We start from the raw sequence: 22,267 nt of genomic DNA on the forward strand, positions 1-22,267 counted from the left end.
CCCACTCACACCATCTGACCTTTGGGAAAAGAAAAAAATCAACAGATTGATTTCAGCCACAATTGTCTTAACCTATGACCTCTAGGAGGGACTGAAGCCATCGCTTCTCTTCTGGGAATGCGAAAACCTCTGTGGGAAAGGATGAAGGGACCACGCTCCATCCCCTGATTTGAAGGAAAAGGATTGATTAGTAGCAAAGGGAAAAGACTGGTTTTGCCATCTCCATGGATAGTCAGCAGTGAAGCTGGTGGAGGGAAGAGGACATGAATTTCTTCAGGGCTTCTGCCAGATGTACATGTGCAAGGAAGAGATTATCTCAAGGCCGAGCAACCATGTTCTAGAGGACTAGTTTAGAGATTCGTATACAACACTGGGCTCTTTTTTTAGAAGGTTCCTCAGTTAGACTAGAGATTTAAGAAACCCTGGCCAATTCTGACATTTGGAGTTGAGTTAGGCAGGGCATAGGAGGTTCTTCGTGCAGCAGCTGTGGGGTAGTCTCGTGCCTCAAACCAGAGCCAGTTCATCTCCGACAGACACCGGTTCACCCTCAGGACATTGCAGGGCCATTCTGGCAGTGTGCCCGGGTTCAATTCCTTCATAGCAGGGTTCTCTGTGTGTCGGTATGCTGAGAACACATGCTATTCTAGATTCTGTCCTGGGGAAGGCCTTTCGAATAAATACCCAAGGCACATGGTTATACCAAATCCAGGACTTCTTATGACTCGATTTGTGTACATGCGTACATGCAGTGGGCCCCTACTCAATTTTTACTTCTTTTTCCTTTTTTAAATCTCCTATCAGGCTAATCAGAAAAATAACTTGTATCACCCTGAATTCACTTTTGAATATTACTTTCTAACTCACACTCTTCATCTGGTCTCTTTTGTCTCTTCCATCAGTCCTTACAGACAGATAAAGGCAGATGAAGTTCATTCCTATTTATTGATTAAAACCTGAGGAGGCTTAAAGGGAGAAACACCATATTGACTAAAATTCCAGTTGCGGATTCTCTACTTCATGTCATTTTCAAAAGCCCTGACAACCTTTTCTTGAAGTCCAGATGCAGGTCCCTGGTAATAATAACAACACTTACCATTTATAAGATTGCATCATGCCAGGCATTTTCTATACATCTTTTTTTTTTTTTTCCCAATCTCTCCAATTATTTGAATGTTGGTACTCTTTTTAAACTGAGATCTGGAAAAGTTGTGGTTCAGTGACATCAGGACTCAAACCCAGGTCTTTCAAATTCTGAAATCGACGTCCTTCGGCTTCCACGGCCCTACCCTATCTGACTAACATCGTGTAGACCAGTGAACAGAGACTGGAGGCTTTCTTTCACTTTCAGCTCAAACCGTAGCCATAGCTGTGCTGCCCCTGGGAAAACAGTAGCTTTGGAAAGATGTAAGCTGTTGAAAGGAGATGCTCTTTCTTTGAGGAATGGAAATAAACTATTTAATGGTGATTTGCATAAGGTAGAAAGAAATCATGTAACTGTGTGTTCAAGATTCCCCTCTGCCTTACGTTCTACACCTTATTGCACCTTTAAACATTGCTTTTATTTAGATGAATTCATAGTGTTCTCGCCCTAGCCAGTTTTGCTCAGTGGATAGAGCGTCGGACTGCAGACTGAAGGGTCCCAGGTTCGATTCCAGTCAAGGGCACATGCCTGGGTTGCAGGCTTGATCCCCAGTAGGGGGTGTGCAGGAGTTAGCCAATCAGTGATTCTCTCTCAACATTGATGTTTCTATCTCTCCCTCTCCCTTCCTCTCTGGAATAAAAAAATATTGTTAAAAAAAAAAAAAAAGAAACTGCATTCTTAAAAAGAAAAAAAGAGTATTCTCCAATGTTATCCTCCCTCCCCATTCCCTTCAATTCCCCATTGCTGTGCGAGACTGTGATTTCCATGGTGATAGGACCACCAGTTGAGCTTGACTCTCGCTGGTTTATCTGGTCAGAGGACAGTTGGGGGCTGTGCTTCCAGGTGAGCTGAGCTCTGAGTGGGGCTTTCCAGGGAGTTGCCTTAAAGCAGTGATGTGAGCAGTGCTACATGGCTGTAAGGAAAGCACACTAAGCTTCATGCAGAAAAGCCCACGCTTGCCCCTGTTATTTCTTGAAAGAGCCCTAGCCCTCTCCTCCCCTCTTCTACCCCAAGTTCTCAAATTTGTGGTAGGAGTCACCCATTCCCAGCCTAACCATCTCCTTTCCTCCCTGTACTTAGCTTGCTTCAGGCCATAGAAGGGACTTTGTTTCTCCCTGGATTTTGTTATTCTTGATAACAAATTGTTTCTCCTCTCATTCTCTTTTCTTCCCTCTTTCTCCCCCCCTCCCCAGAGAGTTTTCAACGTCCTTTATCCCATGCCTGCTGACCAGCGGAGACATGTCAGCATCAACTCTGCCCGCTGGCTGCCTGAGCCTGGGCTCGGCCTGGCCTATGGTACCAACAAGGGAGACCTGGTGATCTGCCGGCCAGAGTGAGTGGTTCAGGGGCTGGTGGGTGGGTGTGGAGGGGTCATCTGGGCTGGGGGCTGGAATAATCAGCATTCACCTATGGATGTAGCTGGTGAGGGGGGGTCTTTTAGAGGAGAAGTTTAAATTCTGCTAGAGCCTGCCTCGTTCTCATTGTCACTCCTTAAAAGGTCCTTTTCACTCAACAGATGGTAGGGTTAGCTCTCCATTTCAGAAATCTTCAAAAGACTGGTTTAGTTATTTTGTCTCTTAAATCTAAAGCAGTACGTTTTGTTTGTTTTCCCTTGTTCTCCAGTTCTCTAGTGATAATAAAAGTTTCTCTGCGGTCAAAAGCATAGATATCAAATATTCTTTTCTAAAACCTTTTTGAAATGGTCAATAGGTAATCTTAGGTATGTGTAAAATGCCTTAGAAATGAACTTAAGAAATAAAGTTGGGAATAAGGTGTTGTTAAAGCCCTAATTTTTAACATATTTTTATTGATTTTAGAGGAAGAGAGAAGGAGAGAGAAAGAGAAACATCAGTGATAAAAGAGAATCACTGATTGGCTACCTCCCGCACCCCCACACTGGAGATTGAACCTGAGACCCTTCAGTCCACAGGCTGACGCTCTTTCCACTGAGCCAAACCGGCTAGGGCTAAAGCCCTAATTTGTCAAGCCACTGATCTCTAACCACCTGGCTCTGTCTGTGTCCTGCCTGTTTTCCTTTCTGCTGGAGGCTCTGGCTCATAATAGAAAAGGCAGATTGAAAAGCTCCATTTAAAAATTGAAATGGCCCTGGCCTGTGTTCTCAGTGGTTGGAGCATCATCCCACACACTGAAGGGTCTCAGGTTTGATTCCTGGTCGAGAGCATGTACCTGGGTTGCAGGTTCCATCCCTGGTACTAGTCGGGGCACATGTGGGAGGCAACCAATCAATATGTCACATTGATGTCTCTCTCTCTCTGTCTATCCTTCCCCCTCCTCCCTCCCTCCCTTCCACTCTCTCTAAAAATCAATGGAAAAAATATCCTTGGGTGAGGATTAACAACAAAAATCGAAATGATTATTATCGGGTCTTGGAATGGGGGGTAGGAGGGTACACCAACCAAAGCATTTCTGTGTTCAGTCCTGATGACACTCCTTCCCCTTCCTTGGGCTTTTTGGAGGATAGAGGTCTATTTAGGCAGGACCCTGGGAGTCAGCCAGGTCTGTCATCAATTTTCATACCCATCCAGGTGTGGAGTGTGAAGCTCTGTGCTTCAGTGCAGATCAAGCTGACTGCGGTGTGGGCCGCTGCAGGTTCCAGCTGATTAAATGCCACTCCTGCTCCAGGCCGTCCTAAGGCTGCCCTTCACTAAGTATAGAGTCTCCATAGGTGTTCTACAGATCGCAGAGCACATGGGACTGTCTGCTAGGGTCTCTGGGAGTGTCCATGATGTCTTTTGCTAGGGCCCTTGATGATTTTTCCAGGGTCTGTATTTGGGTCAGTTCTTATAGCCTGGTGATTGAGCCTTTAATTGAGCTAGATTGTTGGTCCAGGAGAAAGAAAACTTGGTTCTAAGGGCAGCTCATTCCACTTGGAATTTTCAGGGCCCCTCTGAAGGAGAGCTGCTGCCCAGCCAGCATGGATCAGTGGTTGAGCATTGACCTATGAACCAGGAGGTCACGGTTCGATTCCTGGTCAGGGCACATGCCTGGGTTTCAGACCTCCTCCCTAGTAGGGGGCATGCAGGAAGCAGCCAGTTGATGATTCTCTTTCTCCCTTCCTCTCTAAAATCAATAAAAATATACTTAAAGAAAAAAGAAAGAGAGAGGCTGCTGTCTGACCTTGACCTGGTCAAGCTGCTCTTGGAGCTGGCAGACTTCTTGGTCTGCAGGCCGTGCTCCCCTTGGGCTCTGTGTCCAGAGAGCCCCTTCCACGAGCTCCTGTGCCTTTCCAGAGCCCGGCCTGCCTGTCAGGACTGTGCCACCGTCAGCCTAGGCGCTGGGTCTGTTTCTTTCTGCTCTCACCTTGGCTGCCCATAGTCCCAGGATCTGTCTGCCCTGAAATATTTATTTTTCCCAAAGTACATGAGTCTGATTATCTTATATCTTCCTCCTTTCTTCGGAATTCATAGGCATGTTTTTCAAAACGGCCCAGAATTCTGGACCTTAATTTTACTCTTACGAACACGGTAGTTACAGGCCTTTCTTTCCCTCTTTCTCCAAGACATCCTTCCCCACCGTTGCTGTCTTCTCTCTGGATCCGCCACTGACCTTCCTCCCAGCCAGACTCCCAGCCCCCACCCCTTGTAGACGTGATCTGCTCTTACAGAGGCAGAATCTCTACCTCCAGTTAGCCGTGGCCCCCGAGGACTTTGATGTCTGAAACCCCAGCCCACGTACTTGGTGTGAGTCATAGACACCTCAGGGAAGCATGAAGCTGGCTTTGGCCTATCTTTCCTCACCATATGTCGTCTTTGGCAGCCAGAGCCTCAGCAGGCCAAAGCCATCTTGGACTGCTTGGGGAGCTCTCTTACCACCAGGAAGTGAAGCCTCTTTTATGAGCAGGGTGGCACCAGCATGTGACACAGGAAACAGCATCCCCTCACAAATGAAGTCATGTTGGACTGAGAGAGCTACCTTAGCTGGCCTATTTCAGTGTTGCTGTTTTTTCTGGGTCGTGTTGGCATATGCCCCAAACCTTAGGGCTGGACATTAGGGTACATGTATATTAATACGGACGGACTTTGTCCTGAGTCACTCAAAGCTTCTCCAGTTCTAAGTCTGTGTGGTTGGTTTGCTTCAGGCAGGGAAGACTGAGCAGTATTCAGGTAAGGCTGAGTGAAGGCTCACTCAAGGCCTCCCAAAAGATCAGTGAAGGAATTGGGCTTCCTAACTTTCCCGTCCAGAGCTCTTATCCTAGAGCTGGTTTTTAACCTTTTTACAATAAAAAATTCCTTTAAAATTCTGATAAGCCCTGGCTGGTATGTCCAAATGGTTAGAGTGTTGGCCTATTCATCGAAGGGTTGCAGGTTCGATCCCCATATCCAGTTGGGGTGTGTGCAGGAGGCAATCAGTTGATGTGTCTCTCTTGCATCATTGTTTCTCTCTCTCTCGCTCTCCCTTTCTCTCTCCCCCCCCCCCCCACCCCACTCTCTCTGAAAATCAATGGAAAAAATATCCTCAAATAAGGATTAAAAAAAAATTTTTTTTTTACTGAATAAATAAAATAAAATTCTGATTAAAAGCCATGCACTTTCTTCCACAGAAAAACATACTAAAAGAACACTCATGTAACTTTGTAACTCTCTTTTTTTTTTTTAATATATTTTATTGATTTTTTACAGAGAGGAAAGGAGAGAGATAGAGAGTTAAAAACATCGATGAGAGGGAAACATCGATCAGCTGCCTCCTGCACATCCCCCACTGGGGATGTGCCCGCAACCAAGGTACATGCCCTTGACCAGAATCGTACCTGGGACCTTTCAGTCCTCAGGCCGACGCTCTATCCACTGAGCCAAACCAGTCCCGGCTGTAACTCTCTTAAGACCTCAGGGAAAGAATGCAGCTCTGGATGGGGTTGATGATAAGCATGTCGTATGAGTGATGCGGAGAGGGCAGTCTCTCCGTGTTGTCACTATGGCTGGTCTCTGGCCTAGAATGAGGAGAACAAATACAAATGAGAATGTAGGAAGGAGCTCAGGGCTGTCATCTCTTTACAAGGTTGCTGCCTGTCCTTGTGTGATGCAGCTCCCTGGCACACCCGTTCCCAAGGGCACAGGATCCAGCCAGCCAGCTGGGCTAAGATTACAGCCCTCCCTCCAAAACAGGTGGTTTCTGCCTTTGTCCCAGGCACAGGCAGCTGCACCTCATTTTGTGCTCTCAAGTATACTCTTGATTTCTCCTTCATTGTCTTAGCCTCAGTGCTCTCTCCAAGCACAAAGACGGGTCACAAGCTCCTTGGGCATCTCTTGGTACTGACACTCTCCCTGACAGTAGAAAAAGACCTAAGGAAACACTCCATCTCTCTAGGGAAAGAAATTCTTAGGACCAGTGAGGAGACAAATAACTGACCCTTCAACCCTATACAAAGCCATTACGGTGGCTGGTAGCCAAGGCAGTGAGGTGCTCCTTTCTCCTTGGCTTTGCTCCCCCACTGCCACTCCTCCAAGCTGCTGCTCTGCCTTCTGGCTGACTGCCAGCCCAGCCAACACCCCCACCAATAACCACAGTGGGTGTGAAATACCAGATTGATGTGAGGGGGTGCTTGCTCACTTCCGGCTTCATAGATCAGCCCTACAAATGGGAGAGAGGTGTTTCTGGGAAGACCACTTCTCAGAGTCAGCTCAGAAGGCAGAATTCATAGAAAAAAGTAGGCTCGGGCTGTGGGGCATCTGGCCTTTGGCTGAGTGTGGGGCTCCTGACAGGGTCCCAGCCCTGTCCCCTGAGAGGGAGCTACCACTGTAAACAGTGATTACAATCAAGCATCATTGACCACAGAGGGGAACGGCACGCCTCTGAATCAAAAGGGAAGCCACAGCCACTATCTTTCAGGCTGTCTGTCCCACAAGAGCCAGGTGCCAACTCTTTCCCACGTCATGGGGACAGCAGGGATGAATGCCGGTCTCCTCAAAACGGTCCTTTTCTCCAAGGAGACAGCCATGCAACCAATAGATGAAAGAAGAGTGTTCTCAAAGGGAATATTCCCTAGAAGTTGGGAAGTTCAGAGCCAGAGTTCTTTGTGGAGCATTGTCACCACTGAGGAGGCCAGGCAGGCTCCTGGCTGTGTTCAGAAGCACAGCTTACAGACACTGCTGAAAGAAGCCGGGTGTTAAGAGGAAGTCCACCTGAAAAGGCTGACCTGACTGGCCTTGCCATTCGTCTCCATCCCTTTGTGTGTTTGCTAAGCCCCCAGGAAGAACCTGGAGCAAATAGTGACTCGTTCATCCTCATTAAGCCCCAGGGAGACGGAGGTGGTTAGGACCATTGGCATTGAAGACTGAGTTTCTGTGGCCAGAGATGTTCCTTCAGCTCTGTTCCTTGGTACCTGGAATTTTCAAATCCTTGAAAATATTCAAGATCAGAATATTTGATATTGGGGAACAGATATCAGAATATCCCGTTGTAGTTGAGCTTTTCCGACCACAGAAAGGAGCCATATCAGGACTAGAAATAGACCTGTTGATGGGGACAGAAAGGCTTGGGGGGAGGGGGAGGGTGCAGCAGTGCATCTGATGCAGCCTGTCATCCTGTTCCGTTTCAGTGGCCAGAGTCCCCAGCTCTGAGCCAGATGGGTGGGAAGAGTTTAAGGGGGACCCTTTGACCATCAGCATCACGCTGACAGTCCCAGCTCCGAGTGGGCCTTCAGTGGTTTCTTTCCTGTGATGGAAAGGAAGGTTCTGGTACATGGTTTGGTGTGAACAATTTGTTGTCAGTAACCAGCCCTGGCTGACAGGAATTACAGAGGAAGGATTGGCAGGGGACCCACATGGTATTGCCACCTGTCAATAAATCCTGACAAGTTTGCAAATCAGAGGCTCCCCGGCAGCTGGCAGTGATGGCTTTGTTTTGGAAGGCCTCTGCTGTTGACTTGTGGCATTTGCCTTTTTCCTAATACAAGATCTGCCCCCCTGACCGTCACTCACCCATGCCCGTGGTTCTCAGACAACCCCACCAAGCAGCTGAGTGTCTGGAAGAGGGAGGAGATGCTCCATTTTAAAGGGGTTCCCAGGCCCTTGGGGAGTTGTCGGGAGGATTACATAGAGCAGGGAAAGGAAGAGCACTTTTGGCAGGCTGGGGCACTTTCCCTCCAAAATCACTAGTGTGCCCTCAGGTGAACCCTGTCCCCAGAATCTTAGTGATCCTTTAAAGCAGTGGTTCTCAACCTTCTGTCCCTTTAAATACAGTTCTTCATATTGTGACCCAACCATAAAATTATTTTCGTTGCTACTTTATAACTGTAATGTTGCTACTGTTATGAATCGTAATGTAAATATCTGATATGCAAGATGGTCTTAGGTGACCCCTGTGAAAGGGTCGTTTGACCACCAAAGGGGTCGCGACCCACAGGTTGAGAACCGTTGCTCTAAAGCAGGGGTGGGGAACATCCGGCCCTCGAGCTGTATAAGGCCTGAGAAATCATTTGGTCTGGCCCTGGCAAGGCATTAAGGGTGAGTTAATTAAATATAGCAGCTAATTTTTAAGTTGACAATTGTATGGCCTGTGAATGATACTATAAATACCCAAATGGCCCTTGGCAGAAAAAAGGTTCCCCACCCCTGCTCTAAAGACAGGCTTGGGGGCTCAGTGCCAGGCCAATTTCACTGTGGAGCACAGCCTCCAACATACATTCCCTCCTCATCCAAGTCCTGTCACATCCCATATCAGGGACTGTCTAGTCCTCTTGTTTAAGAATGAAGCATCTACATCACCCTTCACAGTCTCACCTCCTGGCCGACCCTCAGAACCTGCTGCTCCCCTTCACAATCTCACCTCCTGACTGATCCTCAGAACCTGCTGACTAATTTGTTTCCTCTTCATGGAAGAAGTTCTGTCATTAGAGGAAGGTGACCTGGGCCCATAGGTTAAAAAGCTGGCTTTCATTGGAGATTGTCATCGTCTGCGCAGGCCTCCTTAAGAGAGTACATGGGCTGGATGGCTTAATCAATGACTGTTCCTCCTCGCAGCCTGGAGGCTGAAGCCAGCGTGGCCCATTCTGGTGAGGACCTTTCCTGAGTTGCAGAGGTTCATGTTCTCACTCTGTCTTCTCATGGTGAGAAGGCCACAGTCCTGTTGTATTAGGGTCTCACATTTATGACCTTAACTAGAGGCCCGGTGCACAAATTCGTGCACAGGTGGGATCCACCTGGCTGAGGGGAGGGGCCACGGGCGGTTGGCGACTGACCCCACCCCCTTGCTGAACTCCCCTTTGAACTCCCAGTTGAGGGGATAATTTGTATATTAGCCTTTTTTAAAAAAATACATTTTTATTGATTTCAAAAAGGAAGGGTGAGGGAGAGAGAGGTGGAAACATTAATGATGAGAGAATATTCAATTTGGAGCATGCCCCTCACTGGGGATCGAGCCTGCAACTCAGGCATGTGCCCTTGACCAGAATTGAACCCGGGACCCTTCAGTCCATAGGCTGACACTCTATCTACTGAGCCAAACCAGCTAGGGCAGCATATTAGACTTTTATTATATAGGATTACCTCCTGAAGACCCTGTCTTCAGACATAACCACATTGGGGGACCAGCTTCAACATGCAGTTCAGCCCCTAGCACTAGCAGAGCTCTTCATGCACATGGGCATGTCCTGCCCCATCTGGGATCAGAACTGGCTGTTGTGTGTAGCGTAGGATCTCTACAGGGATGCCAGACTTCTAATCAAAGGTACCTCCTTCCCAACTTCTGTCCCTCTGCTTTCACCACCCGCATCACACCTCACTCTCAGCCACAGTGACTGGTCTAGGTCAGTGGTCGGCAAACTGCGGCTCGCAAGCCACATGCGGCTCTTTGGCCCCTTAAGTGTGGCTCTTCCACAAAATACCGACTTCTGCGCATGGGCCATGAAGTTTCAATCGCACTGTACATGCATGCCGGCACGTGGTATTTTGTGGAAGAGCCACACTCAAGGGGCCAAAGAGCCGCATGTGGCTCGCGAGCCGCAGTTTGCCGAGCACGGGTCTAGGTAATACCTTCCAGGGAGGAATCAGAAAGCAAAGCGGCCCTAGCCGGATTCTTAGTGGTTAGAGCATTGGCCTATGGACTGAAGGGTCTGGGGTTCAATTCCAGTCAAGGCTTGTACCTTGGTTGCAGGCTCGATCCCTGGCCCTGGTTGGTGCGCATGTGGGGGGCAACCAGTAGAGCCTGCGCGTGGGGGGGGGGGCAACCAATAGAAACATCACATTGATGTTTCTCTTTGTCTCTCCCCCTCCCTTCCACTCTCTAAGAATTAATGGGGAAAATATCCTTGGGTGAGGATTGACAAAAAGAAAAGAAAGAAAGCAGAGCAAAGCAGTCTTGTGTGCAAGTCAATATAGAAGGATGAGAGGCCACCGCTTCCCTCTGGCAGCTGTGCCACCAGCAGTCCAGCCATCACCACCTGCGTTTCTCTCCTTCCTTCCCCATCGGAAGTTCGTGAGCAGCCTCGTGTCTCCTTCAGCTTGAGGAGCATCTTCCCCATTGCTGTCCAACCTGCCCAGGCCCAGGAGGCAGTAGGTCCAGAATAGAAAGAAATGGGGGCTCTTACAGCTCAGTGGGGGCTTTTGTCTGCTTAGACTTCTGAGCTCCAGGCAAGTGGAGAGCGCCAGGAGCCCCGTGTTCCTTCCTCCCGCCCATGGCAGTGGGCACCTGCCCTCTGTGTGGAGCCTGTTTCTGAGCACGAAGCAGGACCTGTAGGCAGGACAGTCGTGGCACCCTGTCTCTCCAGGGCCTCTCCAGCCTCCCATTTGCCATCTGAGCTCCTTTCTCTGTGTCTGAAGAGCTCTCAGAACCCAGTGCCTGCGTCTGCTGTGGCCATTTTTTTAGCTGTCTCAGCCCCAAGGTGGAGCCAGTCAGGCTTTGTCTGCGGGAAGAAGAGGCTAAAACCAGCTCTGCAGGCGTTTGCCTGAAGTGCTCCACGCTGAGCGCTGAGCGTCCCAGTGGAGTGCCTCTCGGCCCCGCCCAGGGTGAGGAAGGAGGGTTCCCGGGCCACAGTCTACGAAGCTTGGGAATTGTGAAGAGCTCTGGCCAGTCCCTCTCTAACGCCTTCCACCTTCTCCTCTGTCCTTCCCCACTGACTTCCAGGGCCTCGAACTCGGGCATTGAGTACTACTGGGACCAGCTGAACGAGACTGTCTTCACGGTCCACTCCAGCAGCCGGAGCAGTGAGAGGCCCGGGTGAGTGTCTGAAGGAGGAGGGTGCAGCCCCTGCCTCCTGCTTCTGATGGGCTCCCAAGCGATGCCCTCAGCCTGTACCCAGGGCTCTCTGGGTACCACTCAATCAGAGCGGCTCCCCTTTGATCTGCTTCATGCATTGAGCCTTTGCACGCGATTTCATTCAAGAAAATGGTGTTGCCCTAGCTGGTTTGGCTCAGTGGATTGAAGGGTCCCGGGTTCGATTCCAGTTGCAAACATGCCTGGGTTGCAAACTTGATCCCCAGTAGCGGGTGTGCAGGAGGCAGCCGATCAATGGTTCTCTCTCGTCATTGATGTTTCTATCTCTCTCTCCTTCTCCCTTCCTGTCTGAAATCAGTAAAAATATATTGATGTCCATGTCTAAGAAAGAACAAAACCTCTGCTCTTAGGGTCTTGGTGTAGAACAAGCGAGGACACCTTCTGGTCCTCTCCCATCCTGTGGTGAGGGGAGAAGCCAGGGCACTGGAGAGGGAGCCTGTCCCTAGGACGCGTGCTCATGTCCTCAGGGAGAATCTGTCAGTGATGTCCCAGGTGACTAGGGCCTCCAGGACCAAGCTGCCCAGAGCTGCAGTCCAGGGTCCATTTAGAGAGTAGAAACCTGGTACTAACCCTCTTATCATTTAACTCACTAATGAAGATGAATATTTTGAGAAAACAAAGGTAAGCACTGTTTCCTAGAGGGCCCAGCTGCAGAAATCGTCCCCAGAAACAGCTAGAAATATGAGTGACCCTCTCAGAAGTCCTGGGCTTCCTCTGCTGCCAGCTAGCCACCCCAAGGCTCAGAGCCTGGAAATGCCCAAGGGGAGAGGGTGCTGGCCTTGGGCCCGGGCCTTTCTCATAGGGCAGCTTTTCAGAAGGCCCTAAAGGGTCCCAGAACAGCTTCATACGAGTCTGGGTACTTTTCCTCCACAGTGGAGATCCAGTGGAAACTCCGGATGTAAACTGGAACCTTGTCAACATATAGAAGGAAGGAAATGCTAAAGAGAGAAAGGTCCTTCTACTGCTCACTGTTTGTCCCATGGATCTCAGTTAGGGGCTTCCTGTATCTAAAAAAGTCTTTTACGTTAGCCGTCTCCACCTCATCAGAAAGTCCCCTTTGTTTAAGGGAGTGGCTGAACCAGCTGGGCTTGCAAAATTGGATGGCTCTGTGGCCGCCTTTCCTTGTCTCGGGCATGGACTGATAGGAAGGAGAAGGGACACAGGCAAGTTCACTGGGTTGGGAGGTAGCTGTGGGCGGGCAGGGCTGCTGCTTAGCCTGCAGCCCTGGTCAAGCCTGTGCCGGAGGCTTGGCATGGAGCCAGCAGAGCTCTGAGGGGTGCTGTCCCAAGCCCTGCCTGATTTCAGTCCACCTTTCTCTCCCTAGAACCAGCAGAGCCACATGGAGGACAGACAGAGACATGGGTCTGATGAATGCAATTGGGTTGCAGCCCCGGAACCCCACCACCTCAGTGACGTCTCAGGGCACCCAGACTCTGGCCCTTCAGCTGCAGAATGCGGAAACACAGACGGAGAGGGAGATACAGGAGCCAGGGACAGCAGCCTCGGGTCCCGGGGAAGGTGAGAGCCCTGTGATGCTAGTGGGCAAATATGGCAGGGGGCGGGGAGGGGTGTGGGCGGGACCATCATCAGGACTCCTGGCTCCTCCACATGGACGGTGGCAGGTACTGAGAGAATGCACTCCAGTCAGGATGAGCACCCTTCCCTCTTTGGAGAGTGCCCTCTTGGTGGCATTAACCACCTCCTCAGGCAGGAACCTCATCTCCTTCATCTGTCACTGATTCCAGCAAGCGGAGCTGCTCTTCCCGCTTTCCCCCAAGTGCCCTCTCCTCCAAAACTTGGAGGACAGAGGCTGTGCTTAGAGAAAGGGCAGGACGTAGCTGGATGGGAAAGGCTACGAGAGACCTCTTGCTGTCGGCTTCCAGGGCCTCCCACAGGGAGCCGTCCCCCTGCAACTGTGCTCCTCTTACACCCGTGGATCACTGCCATTTGGGTGCAGCCCAGCACACCCTCAGCCCCATCCTGTCACCTATTTCAAGGTGCAGCTCAGCCAGCCTCCCTGGCGTCTGTGCTGGCCTCACACGTCTAAGAACCAATTAGCACTTCCCATCAGCAGAGCTTGAGCCACTTTGGAGTCTGTTAGCAGCTGTGTTAAACAGCCTGTTCTCACTCAGTCATCTCCTTACCCCCTACCCCGGCCCCTTGCTGGTCCCAGCTCCACACAAGCCAACCTCGAAGCAGACACACACTCTGTAGGTCAGTGTTGAGCCTATGGGAGGAGAAACGTGATGTGCATCAGGCAAAGAGTAACGAATTTGCCTGTGTCACCCCAGGGAAGCTTTCTATACTCAGTCCCCCCCTCCCCTCCCCCAGGGCACTGTCCCTCTGGCTGCCATAAACTGAAAAATTTAAAGTTAAGTCCCTTTTTGGACTATGGCCCAGGCCACACCTACATCGGAGGCCTGTGACTCTGTTGGGTGGAAAGCCCCAGGGTGTGGACATAAGCAGCTGGCAGTGCTGGCTGGGCTTCAGGCCTCAGCAAGGAGAGAGTTGCAGGCTCCTCCAGCCGCCCCCGTGCTGAAGACAGTCCTAGGCGGCCCCTTGGATCTGATCTCATGGCCGTTTACTGATTTCCACCATGGATCAGCCGCTTGGGCTACAAAGACAAATAAGCCTTTCCTCAGTGAACTTGAACTCTAGAGAGGCAGGAAAATAATGACTTCTTGTGATCAGGACCTCAGAAACTCAAAGGAGGAGCCATGCCCACCCAGCCTATGGGGCTGGGGAAGGCTGCTGGGGGAGGTGGCTCTGAGCTGAGCTTTCAAGGATGAGTAGGAGTTAGTCAAGCAAAGCGGGCAGGGGAGCGCAGGGAGAGGCATTCCTGGCAGAGGGGACAGCACCTGCAAGTTCAAAAACGTCACACTGTACACCAGCGGTTCTCAACCTGTGGGTCGCGACCCCTTTGGCGGTCCAACGACCCTTTCACAGGGGTCGCCTAAGACCATCCTGCATATCAGATATTTACATGATGATTCATAACAGTAGCAACATTACAGTTATGAAGTAGCAACGAAAATAATTTTATGGTTGGGTCTCAACATGAGGAACTGTATTTAAAGGGCCAGAAGGTTGAGAACCACTGCTCTACACAGAAGACCACGAGCAGGTTCGTGTTTGTGGCCTGATCAGCACGTGTTGAGAACTGAGGCTGGATGAGTAGGGAAGGCAGATTCCAGGAACTGGTTGGGGCTGAGGACTTCATCCTTGCGGTCAAGTGCACCGGGCTTGGGGCCAGGAGCTGCCAGCTTGAGGAGAAGGCATCCTCACCTCCCAGAGAATCCTCTGCTTTTTAGTGTTGTCTTTTTAATTTAATTTTTCAGTTTCAGTTGACATTCAATATTATATGAGTTTTAGGTGTATAGTGTAGTGGTTAGACATTTATATAAATTACAAAGTGATTCCTCTGCTCTTTTCTTGATTAGCCTCAGCCCATTTCAGACTTTCTCGGTCAGTCATAAGTTCCTTTCTTCTTGTTTGGGCTGGGGCTGGAGCCCGGCAAGAGGAAGGGGCTCTTGCTCCCAGTTTCAAGAGGCCAGAACCACATTTCCTCCCTGTCTTGTCCCACAAAGGGGAGCGGGTGGTGGAGGGTGCGTCCTGCAGAAGCCGGAGTTGCTCCTCAGTAGGAGTGGCAGTCGGGAGCTGGCCCCTGGGCACAGTAGGCTTTCAGCTTGTGCGTCTGTCTGGGGCCCTGGAACCTTGGCCCGGAGCTCTGGACCTCCAGCTCTCTTAATCCTCTCAGAAAGAGACATACCTAGAAAGAAGTAAGGGGAGGAGAGCATGGGGGCGGAGGGCGGCCTCCGTCGTCTGGGGCCAGGAGCCCTGTTTGGAGGTGCTGCTCTCGTTGACCAGCAATCACTCCTGCTGAGCCAGCCACCGGGTTCTCCTTGGGTGTAGACTTTCCCCACCCAACAGGCAGGCACAGCTGCTCTACGCATCAGCACCTCACTCCCAGTATCTGCCTCCTCTCTCCATGTAGGCAAACTGGTGGCCCCATCTGCATAACCTCTCTTCTGGGCTCAGCTAGGAGACAGGGCCGGGGGCATGGGAGGAGGGATATCACCTGCACATCCCACCCCACACACCAGGGCCCAGGTTCACGAGTATGGGAGACCACCTCTGCTTCGTAGCAGTCACTGTTCTGTGGTGCCCCTCTCGTTCCGATCAGCTAGCACCAGGTGGCTCCAGGTGGCTCCTCATTTTCTTGTTCTGTAAAAAATTGGTTAAAGTCCATTCAGCTCTTCCTAGGACTTCCAGGAAGAGCCCTCCACAGTGGGAATTTGCAGTGCTCATCCAACTTAGAGCTTCCCTACCCTGTCAGAAAGGGAGGGAGCATTCCCTGGTCTCACTGTTTGCTCCCAGCACTGACCCACTCCTGCCCCGCCTACAGCAGGCATCCAGGAAGTGTGTGGGAGGGGAGAATGGAGTGGAGGCAAGGCCCTGCCCCTTGCTTGGCTGTGCCACACTACTTGGGGAGCCCGTGGCTCTGCCTCTGATGCTGAAAAAGGTTGTCTGGCCTCTTTCTTGTCAAGTGAAGATGCTAGACCAGCTGCAGTGACCGGGGCCCTGGGTGGCAGGGAGAGCAATGTGAGATGGGAGGGGCTAGAAGACCAGCAGGCCCACTGAGGGCAGGAAGGGCAGCTTCTCCCTTCACTCAGCCTTGCTTCCCCCTTCTGGGCAGTGAACCCCTAGAATTAAAGGAGGTCACAGGGCATTATGGGAAGTTGTTGGTCCGTCCATCCTGGCCTCTGTATCTTAGAATTTACCGAGGAAAAGATCTCATGTCAACACGAAATCAGTTTCCCATTTTTCAAAGATGGAAAGAAACACTTTGCTCCAGGGAAGGAGACAGCAGGATTGACCCTGTGGCCACCGCTCCTGCCGCTCATCGCTGAGCTCCTGGGGCAGGCTGCCATCTCCCTGGGGACCCAGTGTGTGCGTTCTCCTCTGGAAGAATGTGCTGGCTGCCTTCCGTGGCGCGTAGCCTTGGCTTAGAGTCCCCAAGAGAGAAGCACAGCTCATAGCTCAAAGCTGTCAGCACCCAGCCCTGAGGAAGCTGTTAGTGTGTGTGTGTGTGTGTGTGTGTGTGTGTGTTATTATATTAGGGACCATGAATTCAAAGGTATTGCCGAGGGAATCACATTCAGGGATGAAGCATGTCCTTTCCCTCCGGAAAGAAACAGACACAGGTGTTTCTCCCACAGCAGGGGCAACATGTGATCTGTGTTCAGAAGCCACTTAAGCCTCTGTAATCAGCTCGGGAGCCCTTTTATTCACCCACACATTCATCTGATAAATACACACCAAGTTCAAGACCAACGTTAGACGCAAAGATGATTAAAACTTAGTTTGTTGCCGAAACCGGTTTGGCTCAGTGGATAGAGCATCGGCCTGCGGTCTCAAGGGTCCCAGGTTCGATTCCGGTCAAGGGCATGTACCTGGGTTGCGGGCACATCCCCAGTAGGAGATGTGCAGGAGGCAGCTGATCGATGTTTCTCTCTCATCGATGTTTCTAGCTCTCTATCTCTCTCCCTTCCTCTCTGTAAAAAATCAATAAAATGTATTTAAAAAAAAAAAAAAAAAAAAAAAACTTAGTCTGAGGCCTTCAGGAACTTGCAGAAGGTCGATGCCACAGATAACTTACACAGAGAAGTGTGGGCACTGCAGGGCTTGGGAGTGCCCTCCATTGGAGCAGGCACTCCATCGGAGGTCTGGGTGAGAGGCGGTACTTGTGTTGGCCCTTTAAAAAGAGTGGACCTTAGACATGAGGCCACGGGCAAGCACAGAGCAGGTGGAGCATCTGCAGGGCAGGCGGGCGTACAGCATGCTGGGCTGGCTTTGGTAAGGTCATAGGGCACAGGAAGAGGTCCTGGTCAGGAAGCGGCTGGAACCTGGCCAGAGGGCCCTTAAATCTCAAGCTAAGGATTCTTGATTTTTTGAAGCTGCTTGGTTTTGACAAGTATGGATTTAACCAGAACTCAGTGAATCAGAGCTTAATTGGGATGGTAATAGCAGCAGCATGGAGGCTGGGTGGAAAGGGACGATATAAAAAGCAAGACCAGCCATGGTGAGAGGTGGCCAGGACCGGAGCCACTGGTGCAGTGGGAGAGGACAGAAGGCCCAGATCCGAGTGCTCACAGCAGGGCCCGGAAGTGAGCCACATGGAAAGAGCTGATGGTGTCCCGTCCCATCTCACCCCCTGAGCCCTGCACCATGAGCTCCAGGGCCAGCAGTCCTCAGGCCAGCCCACTGCACCTCCCCGGCCAGGCTGGGGAGCCCTCAGTGCAGAGTTCTTGGAAAGCAGTGGGAGTGGCAGTGAGCAGAGGGAGGTCCCCTCGCGCCTCCCCAGGCAGCCCTTTGGCTCACAGGATAGAGACTGTGCTGGCACCAAGGCTCTCAGTTGACCCTTCCTGTGTCCCCCTGCCAACGGCTTGTCCCGTAGAGAACTCTGAGCCCTGCAGGTTCTCATTCCTTCTGCCCTGGGAGCTGGCGCTGAGCTGTCAGGGGAGACTGTGGATGGGCTGCTGCCTGAGTGGGGGTGGGGGTGGGGGGTGGGCAGGGTTAACCAGGAGAGCTGGAGAAGTGAAAGCCCAGGCGGAGTCCCCACCACCCACTGCCTCGGTAAGACCCGAGGAAGAACTACCGGGGGTGCCAAGCACTGACAGGGAGGGAGAGACCTAGTGTGGCCTTACACTGCAAAGCTGTGAAACTGGCTGCCTGGAAATCAGTTCTAACAGCAAGCAGAGAGAAGGGACTGGCAGGGAGAAAGCAAGGAAAGCCTTGCAGAACTAGCTGTTGACAAGTACCCCAAAAGAAAAACCCACTGTCAAAGCCCCCAAATATGCAAAATCCCAAACTGCCCGCAGGCAGCCAGAGAAAACAAAGTAGCAGTTGTGTCATAGCTGAGCACAGGCTGGAGGGAAGGTCCCTCAGGACAGAGCTGCACTCCAGACCCATTCATCACCACTGGGCGTCCACCGGGGGCCGCACTCACATGCGCTGTCATGCTCCGCCCGGCACTGTGCAGGCTGTGTGCATCCTACTGTGCAAGTCAGGAAGCTGAGGGATGTGCAAGTTAAGGGCGTTATCCAAGATCACAGAACTGGACTTGAGCCGAAGCCTGTCTGTTCCCACACTAGAGAACGGTCAGGCCTTTGGGGGAAGGCCTAGAACAGTGGTTCTCAACCTTCCTAATGCCGCGACCCTTTAATACAGTTCCTCATGTTGTGGTGACCCCCAACCATAAAATTATTTTCATTGCTACTTCATAACTGTAATTTTGCTACTGTTAGGAATCGTAATGTAAATATCTGATATGCAGGATGTATTTTCATTGTTACAAATTGAACATAATGAAAGCATAGTGATTAATCACAAAAACAATATGTAATTATATATGTGTTTTCTGATGGTCTTAGGCGACCCCTGTGAAAGGGTCGTCGACCCCCAAAGGGTCACGACCCACAGGTTGAGAACCACTGCCCTAGAACCTCTTCTGCCTCTTAAGATGCGGTTGAAACCTCAGGCCCGGGCAGGTGCCTGGCTGTGGGGCAGGTGAGAGGAAGTGTCAGGCATCGAGCCCCAGGAGAACAGTGTGTGGGAAATAACGTAGGAAGGCTGATGGATGAAGGGGGAACAGTTAAAAATTCAGACTTCCTCCTGGACTCTCAGGAAGTACCATAAACAGAACACAGGGAAGACAGCACAGCTTTGAAGTGAAGCAGAGCAGGCTGCTTGCCTTTGAGCCACACTCTGTGGGGTGCCCTCTCTTTCCGAAGACCAGGCAGCATACCCTCTCCCAGGACTACCAGGTTAGGTTACCCACGGCGGGGAGCAGACAGGCAAAGCAAGCTAGCTGGCTGGGCCCTTCCCATTGCCTTCATCCAATTAGTGACCAGCCTGCCACTGGTCCTGAAAGGGCTAAAGCCAAACACCTGCCTTCTGGTCCGGTTCTGCGTGTGTAGTGGCTGAGTAGCCTTGGGTACTGCAGGCCATGCTGGGCCTCAGTTTCCCTGACAGTAAAACAGAAGTATGAGCTAGGGCCATTCCGGGAGTCATCGCGCTCAGGTGTCTGAGTGATTCTCAGATAGACTGGGGGAGTGGGCCTTGTTTCTGCTTTTAGCCTAGAATCCCCCAGTTCCCCCTAGCAGTTGCCTGCCTGGCTCAGAGGACCAGGCCAGCAATTAATTCCCTCCCTCTCCTGCTTCTTACCTTCCAGGTGAGGGCTCAGAGTACGCAGGTGGGGAAGACGCCCTCAGCAGGATCCAGCGGCTGATGGCCGAGGGTGGCATGACCGCCGTGGTGCAGCGGGAGCAGAGCACCACCATGGCCTCCATGGGCGGCTTTGGCAACAACATCATCGTCAGCCACCGCATTCACCGCAGCTCCCAGACAGGGACTGAGCCTGGGGCCGCCCGCACCTCCTCGCCCCAGCCCTCCACCTCTCGGGGACTGCTCCCGGAACCTGGGCAGCTGGCAGAGCGAGGCCTAAGCCCCCGGACAGCCTCCTGGGACCAGCCCAGTACCCCTGGGCGGGAGCCCCCCCAGCCATCCCTGCCCTTTTCCTCCCCTGCCCCTCCTCCTGTCCCCCTTCCCAGCACTGAGGGACCAACCCCGCACTGCGACCTGACCAGTAACCACCACCTTCCTGACAGTGGCGGTAGCAGCAGGGGGGAAGCCGCAGGCCCCAGTGGGGAGCCACGGAACAGGTAGAGACAAGTGTGCACTGGTGCCTCCCTCAAACCGCTGAGCAGAAATCAGACCTCACAGCTGACTGGGAACTGGACACGGAAGAGCTGCAGGCTGCATCAGGAACAGGAGCAAGAGGGCAGGGGTTCGAGGAAATCAGAGTCAGTGGGCGTGAGGCAGTCAACTGGGCAAGGCTCACCTTAGGACTAGAACCTTTCAGGATCTGGAGCCCACGGAGCCACACTGCTGTGCTGAGTGAATGGAGAAGGAAGTGGGTATTCTGCCATGAACCCCGTTTCCCCTAGTCACAGAGAACCCCAGAAGGGCCAAACCGTCCTGCACAGTGGCCAGTGAGACAGCTGTGCCCTGTCCACCTGTTGTAGGGGCCAAGCCACTAGGACTTGAAGAGCAAGAGGAGCAGCCGACCCCCAGAAACCATCTCTGTCTCGGAGCCTCCAGAGCTTCAGCTTATCTTCCCCCACGAAGGCCACTGTCGCAGGCCAGGCCCAGATTCCCGAGGACCGGCTTCTACGCTTGCTAATGGGGACGCCATGGAGTGGGGGGAGCCTGCTTGCCTGAGAGAGGATGGGGTCAAGGGATGGTGGGCAGGTCCTCACTCAGGAGTGGGGGGTGTAGGCTGGCCAGCCCCCAGGGCCTGTCCACCAAGCCCCTCCCTCCCTGTCCCCCAGGCCCTCAGAGCAGCGCCTGTGGGTATCAGTATTCCCTGAGCCGAGGCCAAAGCCAGCCCGAGGCTGGGGGAGGGGGTGAAACTCCAGGTCAGAATGTGAGGTCTTGGTCTGTGATTTAAGGTGTTGCATGTGGAATCTTAAACTGTACGTGTAGTTTCTAGTGGAAAAATCAAGGCGCTGATTATTTTGTTTTTAGTATGAAAATGTGATTTCTGTTTGTAACTCATAGAAACATTGTGGTGGGAGAAGAGGGGATAGTCTGACTGCTAATGAGGGAAACACCAAAGATCTACATCATTAAAATGATGACATGCCCCTCACCAGGCTCCGCTCTGTTTTTATGGAGGATGGTGGGAGCGGGGCGGGGGGAGGGGTTGGGGACAAAGCGGGGGTCTTTGAAATGAGCTGGGCCCAGGTTCTCCCAGGCACTGGTTTTGGTGCTGCTGGCGTCCATGGGGAGCCCTGATACCTCAGCATAAGCCACTCAGGTAAGCACTGCCACCTGTGCTTACACTCCGTCTCTGTACCACCACCTCCTGCTTCCTGTGAGCCTGCTAGGGACTGGGGCAACTTTAACAGCGACAGGTGGGTAGGTAGGAATGACAGAAGGTCATTCATCTTGATTGCTTCCTACCCAGGACTATGGGTCTGGAATGAAGATGTAACTGGCAAAGAGTTGGACCCCTCCAGTCCTAGGAAACCACCCATAATGGGGGTTGGAGCTTGTCCTTGTCTACAGACATCCCACAAAGATGCCATTTGCTGGTCCCTCAGGCTTCCTTTACTTTGTGTCCTCAGTACAGTGACTGAAAGGCCTGTTCTATTCATGGGCCTTGGCCACATTAAGGTTCAAGCTGATGTGGCTCTGCTGGTTGAGCGTCATCCCATGCACTGATGGGCCACCAGTTCGATTTCTCATCAGGGCACATGCCTGGGTTGCGGGTTCAATCTCTAATAGGGGGTATATAGGTGGCAGCCCATTGACGTTTCTCTCTCCTCCCTTCCCCTTTCTCTAAAATCAATAAAAACTTTTTTAAGTTTCAAGCAAGTTAGTGGCAGAGGATATTTGCCCCAAATCATACAAAGGTCTACAGGACAATCAGAGCCCCCCCGGGCTTCTGCCAGCAGCAAGTACTTCAGTATCTTTTGTGTCCCAGACACTATAGGTCGTGCATAACTGTGTTACCCCAACAGAGACAAAACCAAAAGGTTAAATGGGAAAGCAAGTAATACAAAACTGTGAAGAGTTGTATAGTTAGGAACACCAGAATTTTCTAGAAAGTTATAACAGTGGACTCGACTAAAGGACAACCGCTAGCTGTGTGACCTAGGGCAAGCCACTTGCCTTTTGTTGTTGTTGTTAATCCTTACCTGAGGATATTATTCCATTGGTTTTTTAAAAATATTTCTATTGATTTCAGAAAGGAGGGAAGAGAAATATTAATGCTGAGAGAGTTACTGATAAGCTGCCTCCTGCATGCCCCCTACTAGGGATCAAGCCCGC

General features: G+C 51.6%; 1 protein-coding gene across 12 annotated transcripts in view; it reads left to right on the forward strand.

Moving 5' to 3' along the window:
- The window catches only part of AMBRA1 (autophagy and beclin 1 regulator 1), a 165,735-nt gene extending 144,652 nt beyond the window's left edge, over nucleotides 1-21,083 (forward strand). For 10 of the 12 annotated variants that reach the window (XM_059709499.1, XM_059709500.1, XM_059709501.1 and 7 more), the window contains 4 exons: nucleotides 2,335-2,474; nucleotides 11,222-11,314; nucleotides 12,696-12,889; nucleotides 19,605-21,083. In XM_059709499.1, the coding sequence (XP_059565482.1) occupies nucleotides 2,335-2,474; nucleotides 11,222-11,314; nucleotides 12,696-12,889; nucleotides 19,605-20,098 (921 nt within the window). In that variant the 3' untranslated portion in view covers nucleotides 20,099-21,083. Of the gene's footprint in view, nucleotides 1-2,334; nucleotides 2,475-5,682; nucleotides 5,745-5,960; nucleotides 9,153-11,221; nucleotides 11,315-12,695; nucleotides 12,890-19,604 lie in introns of those variants that run through there. The other 2 variants (XR_009454462.1, XM_059709506.1) reach the window with 2 other exon arrangements.
- Nucleotides 21,084-22,267: the final 1,184 nt, after the last annotated feature.

This window comes from Myotis daubentonii, chromosome 9 (genome assembly GCF_963259705.1).
Source record: "Myotis daubentonii chromosome 9, mMyoDau2.1, whole genome shotgun sequence".
NCBI classification, from domain to species: domain Eukaryota; kingdom Metazoa; phylum Chordata; class Mammalia; order Chiroptera; family Vespertilionidae; genus Myotis; species Myotis daubentonii.